General features: G+C 43.6%; 1 protein-coding gene across 1 annotated transcript in view; it reads right to left on the bottom strand.

The window, feature by feature from the left end:
* The window catches only part of LOC138604241 (caskin-2-like), a 66,539-nt gene that overhangs the window by 15,759 nt on the left and 26,285 nt on the right, over nt 1-24,495 (bottom strand). Inside the window, exons 3-9 of the mRNA XM_069676121.1 lie at nt 20,307-20,358; nt 9,086-9,183; nt 8,825-8,970; nt 6,682-6,777; nt 3,019-3,149; nt 595-703; nt 11-164 (exon numbers count right to left, since the gene is read on the bottom strand). Coding sequence (XP_069532222.1) covers nt 11-164; nt 595-703; nt 3,019-3,149; nt 6,682-6,777; nt 8,825-8,970; nt 9,086-9,183; nt 20,307-20,358 — 786 coding nt within the window. The remainder of the gene's footprint in view (nt 1-10; nt 165-594; nt 704-3,018; nt 3,150-6,681; nt 6,778-8,824; nt 8,971-9,085; nt 9,184-20,306; nt 20,359-24,495) is intronic.

Below are 24,495 nucleotides of genomic sequence, written 5' to 3'. Positions count from 1 at the left end.
GAGTACATACCGGTAAGTGCAGTGCTTGTGTAAATGTACTTATTGACATTCTGACCTCGCAGCAGCTGCTTGATGTCCCTGCTGGCGTGTGACGTGGTGAACTGGTTCACAATGTCCAGAGCTGTCTGATTGTAGGTGTTTCGGATGTTCACGTCCACTCCAGCCTGCGGGGGAGACACAAGGGTGATCACAGTTACTGTCTTCTGACGAAAGTTTAGTTCTTTAACTTTAACTCATCCCTTTGATGCTGCCTCAAAATATGCAGTTTGCCCTCTGGGGTTTGGTTAAAGCTTGATGTGATCTTACGTCAGTGTTGAACTGAAAGGGGAAGTGTTGCTGCAGGGGGACTGAAAGATGAATGGAGGGAAGTCACTGTGGGTTAAACTGAGCAACCCTCCTAATGAATGTAATTGTACAAAAGTGCATTTTGAAAATCGCAGCTCAGAGTTCGTTTTATGAGAACCAACAGGGCCTAAATTTGTAGTTTGGCTAATTGTCATTTCTTAGAGTATCTTCAGATTTTCAAGATAGATCTGTACGAGGTTCCTGCATTATCTAAAAGATAATATAAGTCAATTAAGCAAAATAACTCACATCCAGCAGCAGCCGGACCACCTCTGTTTTCCCGTACAGCGATGCTTCATGCAGAGCTGTTCCAGACTTGGTGGTCTTGTTGATGTCGATGCCGGCCTTCAGCAGCAGCCTGGAACAAAACACGGACACAAAATCCAACTGTAAGTCGCTCTCATTTGAATTCTTGCACTTTGTTTGTTTCTAAAAGCAGTTTGCTGATATTTTAGGTCGGGCTGAATGACACCAACCCCTACTTTATTTCAACTTATCTGTTTATTTTCTCTTTTTACATGAAGCTTTTATATGAAACAAACATTCCTCATATGAGAGAACAGTTGAGGTAATCAATTTCAAAGGACATTTTTGCTACTAATACAAATTTGACTTGGAGAACATTTGTGTTTATTTACGTTGGTTAAACAAAACCTGCAAATATTTGCTCCTTCACGGTACATTAAACTACCTGTCCATCTGTCTCCGTTGACGAGCAGTATAGCAGTATGAACCCAAAGTAAACTTTGATTTCAATGCTACAAATGGGTTAAAGGGTGCTGCTGAAGTAACTACATCATAAAGCAGATTTATAAAATGCGTGAATTTTTGCTTTTTAGCTTTGGCTGCAAGATGACACACGCAAACAACTCTTAAAATGCTTGTTTTCTGGACCATTTTTCTCACACAAGTTGAAAAAATGTAACAACCCAAAATAGGTCTTTGCAGTGTTTTGAATAACTGCAGTACAAAGACTTTTTAAAGTTTATTTAAACTGACAATCTCGAAGATTTCAATTTCACTCTCTTGGGCGCCCCTTAATGGCGATGTACCGTAATTGCAGGAGTACAATTCCCAATTTAACCAGACATCCACGGTCGGCTCCGGTTGTAACTCTTGATTTTCCTGGCTGACGGTCGCTTTCCTTTTCAGACTGTTTGCTTCATCTGAGCGTCGAGTTTGTTTCTTCTTCTTTGGATTTTCACTTCTTGTTGAAGTTGTATCTGTAGTCATCCATCTTTTCTTTGTTTGTTCAGCCATAGTAGATTACTGTTTACTCGCAACACTTGCAGAGAGCGGAAAAGCAGCCGCTTAGCTCCGCCTACCCTCTCTGGCAGACCAACCACTGCTGGCTGATGGAAAACGCGTCACTAACTGGGCGGGGCTTGAGATTTGTTCCATGAAAGTCGGCACAGACACCCAGTCTGTAATAATACTATATACTGCAAATGCAAAGGCTTTCATCAGTGGGCCATAGGCTCAATCACCATTGTGTTACCTCATTCTGCGATAGATAGAGACTTAACCATCCAAGTCCTATCTGAAAAAGCAAAATAGTCTATATAGTTTTTATGACTATTATTGGTCTTTGTATTCTTAATTATCACATGATTACTGTTTCTTTTACTCTGCTGCTTACTCCCAATCGGGGATCAATAAAGTTCAATCAAATCTTATTTTAGCAGGTGAGATGCCGCTCCCTGCTCTGTATTAACATCCTCACTCGCCTCCTTCACGTCAGCCCAAATTACTTCACTTTGCAACATGGATTGCATCAAGTGCAAACCCTGTGAGAACAGCTCCTGCAGTGAAAACACCATATACCAAACGTCTACTGGTGGTCACGTGTCTACATTGCATGGTATAAAACTTAACTCAACCCTAACATCAGGATTCTGCACGTGAAGGGGAAATACAACGGTACGTCTCAGGTTCATCGCTGCCTCACCTGATTTTAACACATTCATTGTGTTCCTTAAAAAGTTGAAGAGAATCAGAAAAGTCTTCAGACTCATTGGAGTAAATGAGAACTTTGTGCCCTGAAACATCCGCAGTGATCTCCTCTCAGCTCTGATAACTAAGTGTAGAAATACAGAGTAACTCCGTAAAGCAGCTCGGCCTCATTTGCATTTCTCTCCTCTTTAAAGTCGGATTCAGACAAACTATCATCGAGCAGGTTCATGTGAAAATGCAAAGCGCTGACTGCTAGCCTCCCCCTGCACACACACACACACACACACACACACACACACGCACGGACGCACACACACACACACACACACACACACACACACACAGATATAACAAGGATAAGGGCTGTAAAACTGGGTCATGGAGATGTCGTTGTGTATTTCAGAGCTCTGCGGGGAATGTGAGGCATGAAGAAGAGACAGCCTCACACCAGAGTCCACGCTCCCACATCCCGGGTATTCAAACGTGCCGGCTTGTCGGGCAACAACCACACGCCACAGAAGCCCCGCCCACTGCCTCAAACATCCACACACCACTGAGCAGCAGAAACAAACCATTCAGGGCTTCATTAAGCAGCAATGTTTTAAAATCACGTCTTAAACAAGCCAGTAAAGATCTAAAACTGGACTGATGTGGTCTCTCCTGCTTGAGTTTACTCAAAAAGCATTCTAGTGATGTTAGCATTAGCGCCTCCAGTCTCACCGTATGATGTCTTTATGTCCGTTGCGAGCGGCGAGGTGCAGCGGGGTGGTGAAGGCGGAGTCTGTCGGCTCCTTCCTCTCTCCCTCCAACAACGCCACCACCATGTTACTGCTGAGGAGCAGCTGGGCCACCTGAGGAGGAGGACGGAGACAGAACGAACAGAATGACAACATGTACCGCCAGAAATCTGTAGACACAACAGGGACGAGCAACAGCGTCAGAGAGGCTGCAGGTGGGAATGAGCTAACACCTCAGAGACCCCAAACACCATGAATGAGTCCAGATGTTTGGCTGCAGCGGGCGACAAACAGCTGAAGTTCACTTATAGGACAAACATGTCAGGAAAACTGATTCCAGATCTGACCTCTTTTTAATCCAATTAACTTTGTTCATATTTCCTTTTTTTTTGCAAAATCTTGGATCTGTTGAGTCACAGCAGCACCATAAAAAAACTTTGTAAAACAAGGAGTTTATAAACATGGGAAAAAAAGAGGAACAAAAACTGCAAAAAGAGTGTTCGACAGTTTTACCCTTTAAGAACAGAAAAATCAATAAGGACAAAAACAAGGAAAAATAAAGCATAAATAAAAAATTTAAAAAATATATATAAAATATAAATATAATAAAAATATTAAATAAAAAATATATCATGAAAATAAAAAAACAAACATAAAAATATGACTTAAAATGAATATTAAAAATATATATATATAACAAAAATAAATACAAATATAAAATAAAAAAATTAAAATAATACATGTAGATTAACTGAAACATTTGCTTTATAATATCTATAAAACAAATACATAAAAAAAAAAAATATATATATATATATATAGAAAAATGAAGGAGAAAAATGCAAAAATCAATGAAAGTTCTTCTAACTACCTTCTTTCTTTTATATCTCTTTATATTTATTCTTTTTTTTTGCACGAATCAGCATAATGTTTCTTTACATTTTAATTGACTGTGACAATGAAATAATTAAAAAGAAAATTAAATTGGAGAGAACTTTTTATTTCTCTAGTTTACATTTTTAACAAAAGTCAAACAGACAGTAAGATTATTAGAAGATGAAGTCATTAAGTTTCTTTTTAGACTGTCCACCAATCAACTTTTGTAAAGTTATAAATGTTTCATTTATAATCTTCAAATAAAGACAAGAATTCTTATTATAAAAGTAATCAGTGTTTTTAATTCTGCTGCTCTCTTTGAATAAACATCGTCCAGTTTCCTCTCACTGAAGCTGAATGAGACCTTTCACTGGCTGCTTCACTCCATCAGGTGGAAATATTCACCTGATGTGCTTTTTTTTTTACAATCTCCTGAATTAATCCTGACAGATTCATGATCTCTGATGAAATCTAAACTAAAGTTCTGTTTTCTACCAACTGAAAAGTTTCAAGGAGGTGAAACAGAGGAGAGCTGAATGGAAACACAGCAGCTGCTGTCGACACACCCTGACATCACTGAGCGGCAGCTGAGGCCTAAACACACACACACACACACACACACACACACACACACACACACACACACACACACACACACACACACACACACACACACACTCTCTAAAGATATCTGGGTGCAGTTTGAATCAGCTGTGGTGGATCAGACTTCACTTTCATGTCTCATTTAACAAACTCACGAGTCAAAACAAAGACGACTCCGACCAAGTTCATTAACTCGAGTACTCACGCACACATTCGAGGTGCTCGTACTTCTGTTATTGTTATTTAAACTTCTTGCTACCTTCATCTTCTGCTCCTCGACATCTCTTACAGTATTTTTACTCTGCTGAATTTATCAGACAGCTTTAGTTTACTCTGCATGGCAGGATAAGACATGTTAATAGACTTTTCTACTATTTCAGAGACCAGAAAGATTAAAAAACATCTGAAAAATAAGAATTTTACTCTATAAATATTATATTTCCATCGACTAATTTTATGCACATTTTGAGTTGCACATTAAAAAGCAGGAATTCAAACATAAAATAGTCACAAAATATTGGAGAAAATATGGTGAATAACCTGCTGACGTATGCTGACGAAGTGACATATGCCACAAAAACATATGTTTTAACAGTTTAATGACACTGTTTATCTCTGTGGACCTGATATTTACTTAAAGCACATTCAAATTGCTTTACTAATTCAAACGTAGGCTAAGTGTAGCTGAAATAAATACCGTGTGCTTATGTTATAAAGGAATATTCATGTTCAAGACTTAAATGATGTTAAGGAGCAGAAACATTTAAACACTACAGCACCTATTATTGACTGAGTTCCTTAAATATCTAACAAGAAATATAAACACACGTGAGGGATCACTGCACAAACATCTCACGAGATAATCTGTGCACATGTGTATCAGAATGATGAGATATGAGAGAGCAAACAGGCTGAGAGAGAGAGAGAGAGAGAGAGATATATCAACACAGAGACACCAAGACATGTTTACCGACAGAGGTAGAAAAGTATCCGTGGCAACGCAATCAAACCTGTGTGTGTGTGTGTGTGTTTGTCCAGCTGTGACTGTGTTGTCAAACCATCGCTCTAAAACCAGTTTCACATAGCTCTGATTCTCCCCTGGAGACCCTGATTGTGACCGTAAAAACGCCCAAAACTTTGAGGATCAACGGGGGCCTCCTGTTGATCCGTGCGATAGAAATGGTCCATTAGTGCCTACATTGTTGTGTTGTTCCTGAGTTTCAAAGTCTGACATGCACCACCCAAAAATGGAACTACAGCTGTGTCTCAACTCAGGGGCTGCATCCTTCGAAGGACGCCGTCTATGAAGGATGAGTCATAGCCTGTGTAGACGCTAGACTGTGTGGTCTACGGAAGATTTCCTGTTTGCGTCACCAGCTGTTCCCTTACCCTTACGTCACAAAGCGCTGCTCCTGTTGCCTAGCAACAGGTAGCAAGCGGCCTAACTAGCTATCACAACTAACGTGATGCAACTTAACCTGTTTTAAAGATAATTTGTTTCAAGGCCGCTTTCATATTTTAACGTGTATCTCCAGCAATTCGATTGAGTTGAAACCAAAAACTAAACTGTAAAGTTTATTCCTCGGCCGTTTGAGAGTCCGCCATCTCGTTTGAATTGGCGCGCAGTGAATCTCGGGATATGTTGGGCCACGAAGGATGCACCCAATGGATCCTTCGTGGCCCGGGAAAAGGAGGCCGCATCTGAAGGACCCTTCAAAATGGGACAGCCTTCGATGCGCTGCTTTGACATAACCGGCCTTCAAACACTCCCTTCAAAGGACGTGGCCCCTGAATTGGGACACAGCTTACATGTCATGGTGAGGCAGACCACAATAACTGAGAGTGGTCCTCTTGGTAGCATCGTGTCCGTGTCTTAGTGGCACAGAAAATTAATTTTGAACTTTTCACTGGTCGCACTGCTGCTCCAGTTTTATCTCTCTTTTCTTGTGCAGTAATTTCAGGTAAACTGGTGTTTAATATTTGTTAGCTCCATCTTTGTTGTGGACTTGTGACAGAGTTTTAAGCACACAAAAAAGTTGGAAAAAGCTGATACCAGTAGCTTAGAAATGACATTGTCAGAGTTCTGCAGGCCACATTTAACACAGGAGTATACATCAGGGTTCATACATGACACACACAGAGAAGTAAAAGAAACAGAAATGCTCACCTGGACTCTTCCAAACTCACAGGCCAGGTCCAGAGGAGTCTTCTTCGCCTTGTTGACCAGGCAGGGGTTGGACTGATGCTGCAGCAACATCTCAGACTGACACACACAAACACACAGACACACAAAGTTACTTTATGTAGTATGACAACAAGTACAACATCTATACAAAGTGCAAGAGATGTAGAGAAAGAAAGAAATACAGTGATAAAAACATGTGTAAGGAGGGAAACAGGTTGCAGTTTTGTAAGGCTAAGAAAGCAGACGTGGTTAGCCTAGCTTAGCATAAAGACTGGAAGCAGGTGGAAACTGCTAGCCTGTCTCTGTGTAAGCGTTTGTAGGCTGTTAGCAGATCCAAACACCTGCAGTCATGTCGTCACTGTCTCAGTGGTTTTGAAATGCGGATAATATTTCAGAGCCTCTCGGCCAATCAGATGATGTAATCTGTGACACACTACAGGCTGGATAAACAAAGAGAGCTGTGTGTTATCATCACCGCTCTGCAGGGACCCTGCAGGGTGGATTACACAGATGAAGGAGGTGATTTCAGAATGATCCCCCCCAAATAAACTCTCGACATTAATCTAAAGCTTTAAAAGGATGATTTAAGGCAGTCTGGTCACAAAAGATAGGACTATTTTTAAAGTCAACTATGGCTTAAAAACAGAAATAAATAAGTCTTGTCTCAAAGACTCAAACCAGAATGATGAATGTTTTATTTGTTAATCCTGAGCTGATTCAATCTAAGAGTTGACAAAAACGTCAGAAATAACAACTAAAAACAAAGTGAAAAGTGTGTTAAAGACTTTTTTTGCCTAAATTAATTTTTATATCCTGTCACCTGTCATCTGATTTGTGTGAATTTCTTTCCTTTCCTGGCTTAAAAAACTGTAGAAATTGCTGGTAAAATGAGCATTTTCCAGTTGAGACAAATATTCCCCCTTAAATAAAATTCAATGTAAACAAAACAACAACAGCTTAATCTCCCTAAACTGTCTGAAAGTGTTCCTCAGCGGGGGTCGCGGTTAAAAACAGAGACAGTTTGGCTCACCTACATTCATCTTAATCCCGTCCTGACACACAACACAACCGTGTGTGTGTGTGTGTGTGATTACAGCAGGAGCCACCGTCCAATCTGAGCTCAGGATTAATAAAAATAAAAACCTCTGCAGTGTTCATTTCATCCGACAAAACATCCCTCACATCTGCTCGGCTGAGACGGACAACAACACACAAACAGGGTCGCTAATCACTCCCACACCCCCAATCACCTCTCATCCCCCAAAATCCACCTCATCATCACCGTCTGAATCCCCACAAACCCAATCACACCGCATTGATTCATCCTTGTGACCCCTAACTGCAGTAAAAACAGCACACAGTGAAACACTCGTTCTTTTGTTTGTTTGTTGGCAGAATCCGTTTTATCTGACAGACTCATCCCCTCCATTAAGGACTTAACTTCCTGCCCCCGTCACCTCAAACAACCATCAACCAAAACTAAACATTCATTCTCTTCCACAGCATCTGCTCACCTCTTTAAAGTCCCACAATTAGGGATGCATGATATTAGATTTATCCTGATAAGCGGATAATTACCAACTCACTCTCTCTCTCTCTCTCTCTCTCTCTCTCTCTCTCTCTCTCTCTCTCTCTCTCTCTCTCTCTCTCTCTCTCTCTCTCTCTCTCTCTCTCTCTCTCTCTCTCTCTCTCTCTCTCTCTCTCTCTCTCTCTCTCTCTCTCTCTCTCTCTCTCTCTCTCTCTCTCTCTCTCTCTCTCTCTCTCTCTCTCTCTCTCTCTCTCTCTCTCTCTCTCTCTCTCTCTCTAAAAATATCCAGACTTTAAATCTTAAATATGAAACTTTTTTTGCCGTTGGGAAGTTTGGCAGCCTCTCACATTACCAGATAATCTGAGCAGAGGAGCCAAAGACCCAAACCAGTTTCCTCCCTTGATTGTCTGAGGGGTCCTTCTTTCAAAACATCAACTTCAAGTACAAAATGTTCACTTGCTGCCTGACATATCCCCCTGACAGGTGCCATTGTAACAAGATAATCAATGTTATTCACTTCACCTATCAGTGGTCTTTATGTTATGGCTGAAGGGTGTATGTATAAACAAAATATATGCATGATAAAGTTGGACTGACCACTTGGTAGTGTCCGTACTGGGCTGCCAGGTGCAGAGGGATGTGTCCGTCCAGAGAGACTCCGTTGACTGAAGCTCCGGAGCGGAGCAGCATCAGGACCGACTCCGCCTTCCCCTGCCAGGCCGCGTAATGCAGCGGACGCATTCCTGCGGGAATCACACACAACGTTCACACACTGATCCTGAAACACTGGAGGAAGAAGTGCTCTGATCTGTGCATCTGTGCAGGTGTGAAAGGGGCTCAAGTGTGCGTGTGACTGACCATTGCTGTCCTTGACGTCGACAGTGGCCTGAGCCTCCAGCAGCGCGGACAGCAGCTCTGTGGTGCCTGTGAGAGCGGCGTGATGCAGAGCTGAAAACCTGAGTGACACAGGGAGACAGAGAGCATCGTAAACACAGTCAATAGAGTTTATATAAAGACGGAGTTCACCACATCAAGTCGCACATTAAACTCTGAGTCTCAGTTAAACACAATCAGTTCATTTAAAACATGTTTAACACTCAAACTTTATGAGAAAGATAACAGAGCTCTGAATTAAAACTCAACAAGGAACAGAAACACCTCCTCCTCTCCCTCCTCCCCCTCCTCCTCTCCCTCCTCCCCTCCCTCCTCCTCCTCCTACTCCTCCTCTCCCTCCTCTCCCTCCTCTCCCTCCTCCCCTCCCTCCTCCTCCTCCTCCTCTCCCTCCTCCTCCTCTCCTTTGATCAGGTCTGAGTGTCTCACATCTGACGGCCTCTTTAAGACGCTTACTTTGACTTCACATCACTGAACCTGACCTGATCTGAATGCAGCAGAGTTTTTGGTTTGTTTCAGGCTGCAGCTGCTTCACATCATCGGCTCATATGTGAATTACATGTGTGAATAATAGATGCATCATATTCTCTTCATCAGGCTGAAGAGATGCGTCCCACTGAGAGGGCCAGAGGCGGCAGAAGGATCAGTTTCTAACAATCCTTGATTAAAAATATATGACAGTCTTGACTTGTGATACAAAGAAGAGGAAGAAGATGTGGAACATCAGCAGGACTGAAGCTCTCAGGACGTCCTCTGTTGTTTCCTGCTCGTGTTCCTGTTAAAACTGAAGTTGGCAGATGTTTCACAGACGTGATGGACGCTGCAGACTGACACTGAGCTCTCTGAGTGATGGACTGAGTGTCAGAGGAAGTTTATAAGCTTCTTAAATATCATGAATATTTAGCTGTTTCTCAGCAGGTGGAAGAGTTTGTCTGTAATAGTGTTGTCAAAATTTTCCACGCTTTTTCAAATGATAAAATCTCCGTTATTTTTCGATAGCACAAAAAAGGCAATGAAGCTTTAAACAACAGATCTACAGTCAGATTTTAAACTCGAAGAGAGAGAGCAGCTGTGGTGGAGCGCAAAGACAGGAAGTGAAGAGAGCGAGTGCCGTTAATGTAAATAAAGCAGTGACACAGAAATGAGACATTATTTTCTGATTGTTTCACAGCAGTTAAACAACAAACTAACACGCCTACACCGCCGCACAACCCCGCAGGAAGGGACAGGGTTTAGTTTTTTATAGGCCAAAGTCGACTATGTGCGTCTGTCTGCTCCGCCCTCCATCTTACCTGAGGAGCTCTCGCTTTTAGCGCCCTCGGGTTCTGCTGTTTTTGTCGCTGTGCTTTCAGTGGGGACGGCTAGGTTTCTCTGAACACACCTGATTCGAAAGTTTTGCCCATTATCAATCCCCTGAGAAGTGTCAGTTGATTGATAACGAGCAGATCATTCAAATCAGGTGTGTTAGAGTGCTGAGAAACCTGAAACATGCAGGAAGGTAGCTCTCCAGGAGCAGGGCTGGGCACCATGTTAAAGACATTTCATCCGTTGCCAGCAGCAGCCAGGAACAAATCGTTGCTTAGTGACAGATTGCCATCACTACGGCAACCGGGTGGAATGTTTCACACGCACTGTAGCCGTCCCTCAGCCGTCGCTGCTTAAAGTCCCTAATGTCACTTCTTTGTCACCGACCAATCAAAATCAAGAAGGGGCGGGACTTCAGATATTAACTTTGTCACAACAACGGCGGAGGAGAATCTAACTGTTTCGTTTTTTCAAGGGTACAATTTGCAGGTGTATTGCGGCTGCTAACGCCAGGGCACGATTGCTTACATTGGTTTTATGTTTCTTTGTTAAATTTCCTTTATTAAAAGCAAATATGAAGCATGCAAAGCGATTTAAAACAAGGGAAGCGGAAGTGCCGCTAGACAACTTTCGTAACCTAGCAACAGCAAGTGCCAGTGAGAAGCGCTCTGAAATTGAGGTCGTGGGCGTTAGTGGACACAGGCCCTTATACAGCAAAGACACAGCCGACTGTTCTCATTCTCAGAACGGCACATGAAGACGGTTTGTGAGCAGAGAGACAGGACGGCCATGTTTTCATTTAGTCTCGACCTGCGGGCCGTCGGCTGAGCTTCGGACCACTGCCCAGCGATGCCCAGAAACGTCCCAAACAGCAGAATAATACGAACAATAGAAACACAGACGAAGGGCAGATCCTCTGCAGACACCAGCTCACACTTCAGCTGGATGATGAAGAGGGAATACTTTAATGTGGAAAATCCTGCTCGTTAAGCCTTTCACTGCTAACAGTGTGTAGAATGAGCTGGTGTGTTTAGGGACTGTTTTCTGGTTCGGGCACATGTTACAAATTGTTTATGAGTATATTAAAGAGTGTCACATATTTGCACCCATAACCGTACAGTTCTCTCTCTCTCTCTCTCTCTCTCTCTTACTCTGCTTACTCTGTCTTCTTTCAATTACATTCTCCACTAATTCTAAGGATTGTATAACCATAAAAACACACAGACGTCCTGCTGCTCCCTTAAATGGAAATAATTTCTCTGGTGTCTCCAAAGAGCATTAAAGAGCCGGTGGCTGAAATACTGAAGAAGAAAAACTGTTCTGAAATGTTGGTATGTGTGTAAGAATTGGTTAAATGTTTACTCTGCACTGCTGCAAGGCATGCTGGGAAAGAGTTGCTTCAATGTTAAAAACTTTAAAGGCTTTCAGGTCGTAGAAACGTGAGACACACATCACTGAGAAGGTGAATTGTTACAGATTGATTTAGGGCATATTCAGCCAAGAATGTGTGTGTTCGTCTGTGTGTGTGTGTGTGTGTGTGTGTGTGTGTGTGTGTGTGTGTGTGTGTGTGTGTGTGTGTGTGTGTGTGTGTGTGTGTGTGTGTGTGTGTGTGTGATGATCTGAGGTGTGTCGGGACTGGCTGTCTGAGTGAACATGAGGGAGAGTCTCATCATTGTGTAACTGCGTGAGTCAGACGTAGACCTGCAGCTACAGGTCGACCACAACACCTGGGAACACATCACAGCATCGGTCACACCCACGCAAACTGAATCTGTGGACCTCATTGTGTCTTCATCAGGACATTTTAAAAACATCTAAACTGTTTAAACTTTTTCAGTGTGAGGCCAAAAACCTCATCTTCCATTTATAATCCACTCAGAGCTTCTTATTGGCTTCAAACGCGGATGTTTTTGAGCCGCTGCGCTGCTTTCTTCAAAGCCACCAAACTCCATTGACTAAATCGGTACTTTTACCTCGCAGCAGACTGGAGTTGCTGATGTACCGCTGCCTTGATCAGATAAACTGTTTGTTCATTTATGTGTTACATAAGTATTGTATTGGATCTGAACTAACCATTTAAAGCACCAAAGTTGCACAAAAACACAAACAAATTGACAGAAGGAGGCAACCGAAGACCAGCAAATGCCTTTAATCTGCAAGGTATAATGAGTGTTTTTGTCAATGGAGTCTGGTGGCTTGATGTTACGGCTGTTTTTTGTCAAAAAAAAAGCATCTTAATGTTTAACTAAAAGGTCTGTCTCTGTAGGGATCCTTTCTGTGGTGGTGTCAGACACTTAGAATAAAAATCAGACCCTGTCAGAGGACACACTTGGATCGGGCAGGATTACGTTGCAGCCATTTCAGCCAAATTTGCATCTAGCCAGCTGAAGCAATCTACTGAAGCAATTCCAAGACTTCTTCCAAAACCTTTGGGTCATTACGACCCAAAAATATGTAGAAAAATTGGGCCAAGGTTTAAAAAAAGCAAAATTCTCCATCCATAAATTAACAAGACATACCTGCAACTAACAAGAAAATAAACACTTTAAATAATTCATTAATTAACTAGGTCAGTAGCAGACGGACAAGCTTGGCAAACATGTTAATACATTCTTAGTTATTTCATCAATAAATAATAAAAGAAAATACATTCAAGGACAATTTTAGAGAAGATTAATATAATTTCTGTCCCTACATTGTCTACAGTCATGCACCAAACACATCCTGCCCAGCATCCTCCCCCACGTGAGGACAAGAGAGGAAATAAAGCTACAGGCTACATGTGGTCGTCTGTAAATAAAGCAGAAACATTAGAGCAGCTCTGCCCAGCACAAGAGAATAAAGACACATAAGAGGAGGGTGGGGGGGTGTTTTTAGTGCTGCTCTTCCTTCCTTTCTTTCTCTTGCGTAATGTGAGCAATGGCATTCATACGGGCCGGTAAGAGACAGAGCCGAGGGCAGCTCCGAATATAATGGATGGATGACTGAGAGAGGTTACAGAGAAGAGGAGAGCGGAGAGAGACTTCAACATCAGCAGCTCGTCTGAGGCACAAAGGTTCAAACATGTTGTCGGAGTCGGATGGGTTAGAGTCGGAGTGTTGTCGGAGTCGGATAATTAGTCTGAAGCGAGAGTCCCCGCAGGGTGCTGATGAAGACCCTCACACGCAGACGCTACAGTATGAGCACAAGAAGTATTCATACCAAGTAAGGCTGCACAATTAATCGAATACTAATCCTGATCACGATTTTGGCGTCATGATTAAAGGGCCAATTTCCTTGATTTTCAACCTCAGTCCTATAATGCTATCATGGGGAGCTAATGCCATTATCGTTGGAAAGCCAGGGAGCTCGCTAAACCACATTTCCTCAATCTAGGACGCTCGCCTCCGATGTCATGTCTCGTTCAAACTTGTTTTGAAATGTCGACTGCAGACCTGAAGAGTTTTTAGACGATCCACCGGTATATTCTCGTCATATTTCGCACCCTGTCCCGCTCTGAGCCACTGCCTGCAGCGATCAATGTCCTTGACTGGAAAATGGTAGTTTTCACTCTAGTGTCTCTCACTAGGCCGCTCCTTTCAGAGGGAGGGGCGCAATGCATGCTGGGTGTTGTAGGAAACCACAAGCTGTTTGTACAACTTTCTCCACAGCTATGTGCCAATTTAAAGTATTATTGCTTCTATCAATTACAGAGAACACCAGCTTTGACTGACAGAGGCTTTTTCCAGGGTCGAACTGCTCCTTTAACTAAACATGACTGACGGAGATATTGACGTTGAAAATGCTCCGCCCGGAGAAAACGCTACGATATCAAATCAAGCGCTGCCTAAACCAACAGGTTTTGGCTTCTCTTTTGGGGGAGCTGGCATGTCACGTGATGAGCGCCTACCTCGCAGCGGCAGTTTAGAGTGGAAGAGTAAACAACAGAGACGGTCGGAGAAACTAAAGTCAAATTTCTGGAACAGAAGACGAAGAGTTGGTCCCCCGAAACGGCTCGTCACCGCTTGTTTGAGGTATTTCGGTGATGTTAAGAAGAAACAATAATCAGCAAAGAGGTCATGAAACCTGCGTCTGCGTCGCAAAGCAACACGACTAAAAACAGCACAAAGTGCAGCATGGTGAGTGCTGAAGGCCAAGAGGTAGAACGAGCGACTCACCGTCCTCCAGCGTCAAGTCAGATCCATAACAGAGACGCTCCACAGCCCTATCCACCCAACTCCCAAAGACACACTAAAGTTACCCATGAGGCACTAAAGTAAGTCTTAGTTTGATGCAAAATTTGTACACAAGCACATAATGGAGCTGAAAGTGTTGCTCAGTTTATTTAAATGTAGTCTTACAACATACATCTTTGACATTGATGTGAACACGTGGAGGCCTCTCACTGAACCACCACAGACTTGATCTCACGTCGCTCACTTCCAGTCTCACTCCAGTGCAAAGAAGTTATTCTCTCCCTCAGAGGCCTGAACATGTGAGAGATGTTTGCTCACAGCTCGCCTCATCTTTACGAGATTAATGTGTTACTCAGAACATTTACAGGCAGCTCTTTATGAGAGCAGGTTCAACATGTCGGCACACGGAGATCACAACGACTACAAAGACTTCACTGCAAAGAAACGAGCGCTTCCTCCTGATTCAGAGAAAACATGGCGGTGAACGTGAGAAAATTTTGGTCTGCAGCCTCCACACGAGGATTCTGCTGTGAGAGTTTTTCGTAGCAGCAGCCGTCCGGTTTCTCTCCCCTCCTCAGACGGGTGACAGCCTGCTGGGAGCCGGGGGTCTCTCCTCCGGGACAAAGGAGCAGATCTCCCACCACCACAGCGATTCACATGGACCCATTCCAGCTCTGCTCTCCATAGAAACACGTCCAAACAGCGAGCCAGCGCGCCGCCGGGGAGGCCGGCACGGACTCAAATACTAATTTGTCTCACAGGGAAGCAGAAAGAAGCCTCCTTTATGTCCTCTGTGTGTTTGTTTCTCTCTCTCTCACACACACACACACACACACACACACACACACACACACACACAGAGGCATGCATGTCAATAAAGACACAAATTCTTCATGATGAATGACGACCTGCACAAACACTATCACGACCCTTATAACACTGACCTTCGTCTGTAGACACTTCCTCTCTCTTTACAAAATAAAAGCCTCCCCAATAGAAGTAAAATCCTCAGGCCTGTTACACCTTGATAGGAGGGGCTGCAGACCCCCACAGTGGAGGATCCTGTGATGACAACATGGCCACATATTTGGGAGCCAGGAGGAAAGTATGTCAGCTTTTGTTGTGACAGAGTTTTGGCGAGGAGAACTAGATGCCGTTCTGTTTCATTAAACATCACCTCCAGCTCCGCTCCTCCTCTGTGAACCTGCTCTAAATGTTACCGACGCACTCGCTCACTTATTCAGAGGGTTGTCTGTCAACAAGATGCTCAACCAGAGACGACGACGCCTCCCGAGAGTTAAACGATCACATGAATAAATTAACTGAAAACACAGAGAGCTCAGACCTGCGACGAGCTGCTCGAGTTTCTGCAGGAAAGGTTTGATTTTAACAACAGAAAATGTTTTTATCTGCATGTGGATCCACGTCTGCATGAAACACAGTTAGAGACGATTATATAACATATCTGTCAAATCAGTGCAACTTTTCCTGACAGAAGTTGTTCAGCATTGTTTGAACAAAATATTTCTGAATGTGTAAAACAGAAGAAATCTTCTGAAAAAGTTGCAAATAAAAATGTTTTAAATAAAGCTGAAAGATTTTTATAAAAAACTGTTCTGTAATATCATCATTAAAAAAGTAATCTCATTTTGCACATTTTTAGTACTGTATTTGTTTTTTAATTATAATTATTTTGGCCATTTTGACTTTATTAGATAGGTCAGCTGAAGAGAGACAGGAAACAGTGGGAGAAGAGAGTGAGGAATGACACGCAGCAAAGGGCCGAGGGCAACAGTCCGACCTGCGGCCGCATGCGTCAAGGTCTGTAGCCTCGGTATATGAGGTGTCTGCTCTGCCCACTGAGCTAAACCAGCGCCCCTATTTGTGTCACTGCACACTTAACCATGTTTTTTGAGCTGTAATCTAAATTATATTCTCTTACCAAGTTTATAAAAATCTGCATTTCATGGGTTGGAAATTTCTCAAACGCGCCATCTACAGTTTTAAATCAGCCCTGGACCTTGCCAGCCGATGGTGACGTAGACACGATCGTGGTCGGAGCATGCGCACTTGCATTGCCTCGGCTCTGAAAGCTTCGGCTTCAGGTATTAGTGGGGCTGGAGCCAACAGCTCGAGACCACCACGGTCACCACCAAAGTGCTCTTCAGGGGACTCTGGAGGGGAGAAGTCCTCCACCTCAAAAAAGCTGACTCTGTGTCGCTCTCTATTTTTCTCTGGCCAGGGGAGCGGACGTCACTGAGCTGCTGGACACACCCACCCACCTCCACCCCCCCCTCAGCCTCCTCTCAGCCCTTTGCCCACTGTGAGCATTTTTCTAAATTGTGCAGTGGGTGGAGTTATGGTCAGACCTGTGGGTGCAGTTACACTTTAAGTAAAGATGATTATATATATTGATTAAAACACTGAAGTTATTTGACCATAAAAACCAGTGCCTTCTGGACGCTATTCAGCCGACACAGGACGGCAGGAGGGGCTGCAAGCCGAGCTGCTGCTGATGTTAGCTTAGCTTGTTACTAGGAGTTGACTTGGTTTAAGTTAGGATTCATTCAGTGTTCATTGTTCACAAATGTTTCAAAGGGAGCTGAATGATCAGCAGAGGTCTGCTCTTCTACAAAACAAACAGACCCAGTGATTAAAAACTGTAGTGAAGCTGCTTCTAATGCTCTGCTGTGAACACAGGATGTCCAGCGTAAGGGGGCTGCTAGCTTATCATCTTCATCACCATTCATTTTATTGTGTGACTGCTTTATTGCCCAGCAGAAATACTTGTGATAAGCACCATAATGAAATGTTTTCTACAGAACATATTGCAGATAATAAATGATGCCTGGGCTGAGAACGAGCAGAGCGCAATCCTGTCTGCAGCACATGTAGCACAGCATCACAGCTGAGCCGGCTGTGGTATGCACATGAATTGGTGGACATTATATAATAATATATATGTTAAATATTTCTAATGAAGGTCATTTGTTTAAGAGAGCAGCCTTCTGGGTTCCTTTGCAGAGTTGTATTGCTGCAAAATCCAAGTAGAAAAGCTGCTCAGCTCAGAGCCACCATCTGCTGCCGGAACATTTTCCTCTCTTCAATAAGAATCTGTATCGGTCTAAAGTCTCACATCTGTCAGGTATTATTGATTTAGACATGTCCCGTCCTGTCAACCTGTCAACCTGTGATCCGAACAGACTTTACAACAGAGTTAAAACTTCCCGACGTTTCAGCTGAATCACTAAAACTTCCTGTTAGTCGGCTGTCGCGTCAGAACACGTGAAACAACAAATACAAAAAGATTTACCCGTGTGAACAAAGTCCCCGTCTGCCAACTGATCTCACATCGACTAATGAGTCCGCTGACGTGCCGGTGTGAACACTGGAGGATTGTGGGAAGTTGTGTGTTAGTGATGTTGTGTTTAGATGCAGCGCTGTGATAACCGAGCAGCGGCACAGCTTCTCCCAGCGAGCCGCCAGCAGCTCTGATGAATAATGAAAAACCTTTTCCTTCCTGAGACCCACGTCCCCGAGGAGGCTATTAGCCCCAACACACACACACACCTACACACACACATACACACACACACTCACACACACACTCACACACTCGCACACACACACGGGGGAAGAGCACCAATTACAGTTCAGACATGCTAATGCTGTTCCCAAACATACCGTGGGGCTCAAACCAGTGTGACATTCCACCAATGTCTCTGTTAACAAGTGAAGCTAGGCTAATGTTACATTAGCTCAGAAGCTAACAATGAAAACAGCTAAAAACGGGAACCATTTAGATGACATATATATATCATATAGCTTTAAAAGAATAGGATGAAATTTCAGTACATAAACTGGTGCTCAAGTTTTTCCAGTGAATGAAAACGTAGTTCATGTGTTAGCATTGATTAGCAAGTTTTGCATACACCATACCTGAATTATTAGCTTAGCTTATATCACAACAATAAGTGAGCTAATAAATTAGCCTTTGGCATAGACTGTAAAACATAGCATTTGCTAACCCCTCGCTCCTCTCCAGCTCCACCCACTCATCCAAATATGGCTCCTAAAAAACAAGATGGTGACAGTGTCGTTGTTCTCCTGCCTCCCTCAGAGCCTCCTGATATCCCGGCAAATCTGTGAGCGTCCTCCTGTCTCATTCTTCAGATGCTTCAGCTGTCACAGCTGCATTAAGTCATCCAGCCTCTTTGTAAACACTCCTATCTAATCGGTCGCGGTCTGACCCTCCGCTCCCTGACCTTTGACCTCTGCGGGCCCCCCTCCCTTGCCCTCTGAGGGGCCAACAAAGGAGTCCGACCCTTGACGAGGTCTCAGGACTGATGTACTGCTCCGCAGTCCCCCAGACTCTGCAGGTTTACAGCCCTTGGGCTCTCAGCTCGTCGTCTCTTTGTTACGACGACAGTGTTGACTCAGAGCTGAAAAGGCTCCGAGTTGTTTTAGCAGGAGGTCATTAAATCACAGACGGACGAGGACCGAGCTGAAATCTGACAGGACACACTTTCTTACTGTCAACAGGTCCCATGAAGAGACAAAGGCTGCATATCAAGTCTCTTATTTGTGTTTCCTTGCTCCAACGGTCCAAAAGAGACGGACAACCTTTCACACTCACGCTCACATCTACAGGTAATTTAGAGTCACCAATAAACCTAACAAGCATGTCTTTGGACTGTGGGAGGAAGCCGAAGTAGCCGGAGGGAACCCACGCATGCACGGGGAGAACATGCAGACTCCACACAGAAATTTGAAGCTTAATCCAAAAGGTAACTGGACTTGGTTGACAGGTGGACGGAGCTAGAAATATAAGCCTCTGTCGGTCATTAGTATCCACACAGAAGGACTCCCTACGCCTGAACTGGGATTCGAACTAGAAACCTTACGTGTGAGGTGACAGCGCTAACCACTGCACCACCGTGCAGCCCCACTTCTTACATATAAAGATATATTTACTGCTGTAACATTAAAGACTCCTCTGTGTTGGACAGATAAAGAATGATCTTAAACTATCTTACATGCAGCCTGTATGTGTAATGTGTTTTATGTGGACATTTTAGCTTAGCGCACTAGCATGCTAACATTTGCTAAAAAGTAGTAAACACAAGGGACATTTGAGGTTGATGAATGTCTGTAGTTCTGCAGGTATTTGATTACATATAAAGGATTCGACACATTTAAAAGTTGACCTGATGATGGCGCTAGATGTCAGAAGATCACTACAGTAAACAAATGTTAAATGTTGCTTTAAAATCAATATATATGTATAAAAGAGAAAGAGAAAATCAAACATGCAGCTGGTGAGTCTACAAAGGCGAGACACCTCGGAGTCAGGAGGAAGGCTGAGAGGAAACAGCTTCATAATAAGGAGGATAATAATAACCTTGAACAAAGAGAAATATTGATAAGGAGAGACTAAACTTTCTCCTTCTGTTTCTCCTCGCAGCCTAATGAGCTTCCACGCCGAATCTAAGCAGTCAGCGTTCCAGCGGCTGACGCCGAGAGAGAGCTGTGGAGACTCTCAAACAGACACGATGTTTCAACACCACACACAAACCTTCACGTCACTATTTCAGCCCCTGCAGGAGTTATTGCAGACTGGAAACAGTTTTATAGATGCACAGGGAGAAGAGTAATGACTGGGGGCAGAGCAGAAAAAGTCTTTTTATAGTGTTGACTTCATCTCTTACCCATCTGAGTCCTGGTAGTTCACGTTCAGTCTCTTGGTGGAGCCCAGCAGCTCTGAAACACACAAAACGACAGATTATTAGTTTGATTTAGCTTGCACATTAAAGTTCACGCCCCCTTTACTTCTCTAAAGCATCATTTGAGCTGCAAAAGATGTGGTCTGAATGTCTGAGAAGGGACAATTACAAGCGATGATTAAAACTGTGTGCAAAATACTCTGTAGGTCGATTCCAACCGAGACGGGAAACACAACTAATCACCTGGAGAGTCGATAAGTCTTCGAGTTTTTCAGATGGGTGGAAATTTAAACCTTTCCAGATGAATCTCACAGTTGCTTTTTAAATCCTGATTGTTTTTAACTACAACTTTAAACTGGAAGAAGGATTTTATTCATCAGGAATCTTAAGATGTGAGAGGTAAAAAGTGAGCTAACTGCAGCAGCTCAGCTAGCAGCCCCTGAGGTCACAAGGAGGATTGGAGAAACATTGATGCTCAACATGATACTGATTTATTCAATGTTTTATGTGATTAATCCTGGGATCTGAGTGTTCAATACAAAGATTTGACTAAGATCAGTTCCTTTGTTTCCCTTATTTTGAGCGCCACAAGAAACAACCCCTAAATGAGTGTCATGTTTTACCTGCAAGACTCGTGCCACCTCGGCCACATTACCTGACATTAAGACATATTTCATGGTCTACTTTCTTAGTGTTTCAAATCATGTCACCGTCCTTTTCTACTTTATCTTTTTTTAAAGATGATTTTTTAATGCCTTTATTGGCAGAGAGGCAGCGGGCGGTGTTGGAAACAGGAGAAAGAAGAAGGGTTGAGAGTTGAACCCGGCGCTGCAGCATCAAGGACCAAAGCCTCTGTTCATGGGCCGCCTATTCAACCACTGAGCCCAACCAGAGCCCCATACTAGATCATTTAACTAAACAAAGGAGTTACGTCTTCAGACGTGTGGATCTTAAATTATCAGGATGCAAGCTGGGCTCATGTTAGCCGCAGCTCAACAACACGCAATCCTTAAACTGCTTTATTCAGTGTTATTTCTAGTTTTAATCATGTGGTCCGTCTCTTTAAGAGAGGAGAAATCTGCAGGTAATTCTGCTCCAGGAATAAACCTTGTGGAATACGACCATCAAAAAAACATCCAGCCATCTTCTTCCGTTTATCCAGGGTTGGATCTGTTCACAGCAGGTTAAGCAAGTTAGCCCAGAAGTCCCTCTCCCTAGCAACATTTTCCAGCTCTTCCGGGGGGATCCTGAGGCGTTCCCAGGCCAGGTGGAATAAATAATCCCTCCAGCAAGCTCTGGGTCTGCCCCGGGGTCTCCTCCCAGTTGGACGTGCCCAGAAAACCTCCAAAGGGAGTTGCCCAGGAGGCATCCTGATCAGACGCCCGAACCACCTCTACTGGCTCCGTTCGATGTGAAGTATTAAGCTAAGCTAACTTTGACAGCAGCTCAGCAGGCGGCCCCTTCTGAAGTCACGGGAGCATCTGAGAGACGCTGATTTTATCACTTACAGTTTTATTATGTTTGGTTAAAACAAAGAGTGTGTCTATCACAGCACAGGAGCAGATGGGGGTGAAGATATGTGTTGATGTGGCTGGTTAAACTGGCACAGAGGAGGCCAGTCAGGGAGACTCTCTCTGCGCTGGTATCACTGGTTGAAATCCAGCGTCACAGGAAGATATGTGGATGTGTCCTGCAGAGAAACCAGATCATAAATCCTCCTCCTCGTCTCTCTGCTGGACCTCCTGAGGAAGCTTCATTAGCCTTTGACCCCGGTTTGACCCCATCGGCTGGGTCAGGCGACGGACCGCTGCTGAGACTGAAAAATAAAACTCAGAGCTCTTTGATCTGACGCGACAAAGAGTCCCAGCTCCTTCTTCTCTACTGAACATATTCACAGGGCGGCCATTTTCCTCTGACATCATAGTGGGAAGCTCAAATGCTGTAATAATGTCGTACTGCTTTGTTATCTGACAAGTAGTTATCATTTCAATCCATATTGATTAGCAACTAATGAGACAATGAACCGTGAAGTCTTTTCAGTTCCTGATCAATCAGGACGCAGTGAAATTAAAACAATGTGTCTCCACTAAGAAGACACTGTAACAGCCTTTGAGCTTCCCACCCGGAGCTTGACGTCAGAGAAAAATGGCCGCCGTGTGAATATGGTGAATTGGGGCTCAAGAAAAGTCAGTTTGGAGAAAGTTTCAGAGTGAGACGTCAAGCTGCTCGTCCTCGTTTCGACTCCCACACACTGGCATGTTAAACTGTGGAGTCTCCCTCACAGGCCGGGCTCTGTTTGGTACAGTGGTGGCTCGGCCTGTGTCTAATCAGCATGTCATTATAAATCCACGGTCACTGACTCTGCGCTGGAAGTCACAGCGCTGCATTCAGCCGCTCACGGAGAAGGCCACGCTGCTGCTTCTGAATCATCACACAATCACAGATCTGTGCAGAAGCACGTCACGAGCACCAGTTCAACAATCACTAACCCAGTTACTGAAAGGTTTCTGCAGTCACATGACTCCTGCTGGGAACTGCTTCCTGTAGTTCAGGCATTCGAGGTCAGAGGAAGCGGTAAAAATGTGACACCTAAACCGTCTTCAACCTTATACCCTTTGACTGTAAAGAAGAAGTGGACCTTTGGGGTCTGAAAGTGAAGCCAATGTAGAATTGCTTTAAAGGGGGAGACTCCACTCGTTGCAAATACAAGTCTATAAGAAGATGACCTGTCTTCTCACTTGATTTATTACCACAGTGAACATCTTCCTAAAGAGTTTATGGTCTCGATCTATAGTGCTAAGTCTCCCTAAATAAATCATGATGTCCATTTTGTGAATTATGGTTCCATTTAGTGCAAAACAGGCGATAAATTTAGGGTATATTTTAGGCCTGACAAGATGCTACAACAGCAACCTGTCCTGTTCAGCGTTTGGTTGTGCTAACAGAGACTCTGAGGAACTGGATGTATGTTCAGTCGGTTTGTTTAGCCAAAATTAGCATGTGAATTACGGCCGCACCTTGATAACCACCTCGCCCTTCTCCAGGTCAAATATGGTCGCCTATGGCTCCAAAGAATCAAGATGGCTACGGCAAAAAAGCCAAACTGGAGGCTTAGAAAACGGTAGTCCACAAACCAATGGGTGGCGCCAACACAGCTATGTCAACATTTTATAAACAGTTAATGTATTAAATGTCTTGTTGGAGGTCCATTGTCGGCCATGGCTACCTGTGATTGATGAAACGGGACCATTACGACCTGAAAAATGCCGTTTGATTGAACAGAAAGACACTGAGGAATTTCTTTAAAGCCGTTTTTTTATTAGCCAAAATTAGCATGTGAATTATGGACACACCTTGCTAACCACCTCGCACATCTCCGGCCCCACCCACTCGTCCACATATGGTCCCTTTTGGAAGCAAAAAACCAAGATGGCTACGGCAAAACAGCCAAACTGGAGGCTTCAAAAATGGTAGTTTAAAAACCAATGGGTGATGTCAAGCTGGCTACATCCAATGTTTACGTACAGTCCATGCACTTGATGCTGTGTTTGAGGTCCATTTCAGACCGTCGCTACCTGTGATGGACAAGAAGCGACCGAAGCAGCCTGTAAAATGTTGCGTTCAGTGTTTGGTTGAACCAAAAGACACTCTGAGGAGTCGACTGTTCAGTTTTTGGTGGGCACATTTTGGTAAAAGCTCCCATGGATCCAAATTAGATGTTTCTTTTTTTTCCACGTCTTAAGCTGATGGTAACCTATACTGTGGTACCTGGCTCAACATAACAATGGCATTGTTTAGATGATGTCTTAATGATATTTTAGAGTTTGTCATTTCCAGGAAGACATAATCAATCAATCAGTATCTGCAGCATGTCCCTCCTTAGCTTCCTGTTTCTCAGTGAAACACACAAATATGCAGAATTAAATCACCATCAAATCACAGTTTATATATTTCCTTTCAGTGTGACGGCTCAGGAAAACAAAACAAAAGCCGGAGACCAGCAGAGAGCTGCAGCCACTCCTCTGTTCAGCCTTTAAACACGGCTGTATGTCATCTTTAACATCTCTCTGCCCCATCTCCTCCTAAATTAACCCCGCTGCCCCTCCCCCCCCCCAACAATGGGGCTTTTGAAGTGTTTAAAAACTCGGGGAAACTCAGCAGGCTTCCCCTCTGG

Source organism: Semicossyphus pulcher, unplaced genomic scaffold, assembly GCF_022749685.1.
Source record: "Semicossyphus pulcher isolate SPU_LCO1_2020_fin unplaced genomic scaffold, fSemPul1.0.p SCAF_25, whole genome shotgun sequence".
In the NCBI taxonomy this organism is placed as follows: Eukaryota; Metazoa; Chordata; class Actinopteri; order Labriformes; family Labridae; genus Semicossyphus; species Semicossyphus pulcher.
This window is presented reverse-complemented; position numbering and strand designations above follow the sequence as displayed.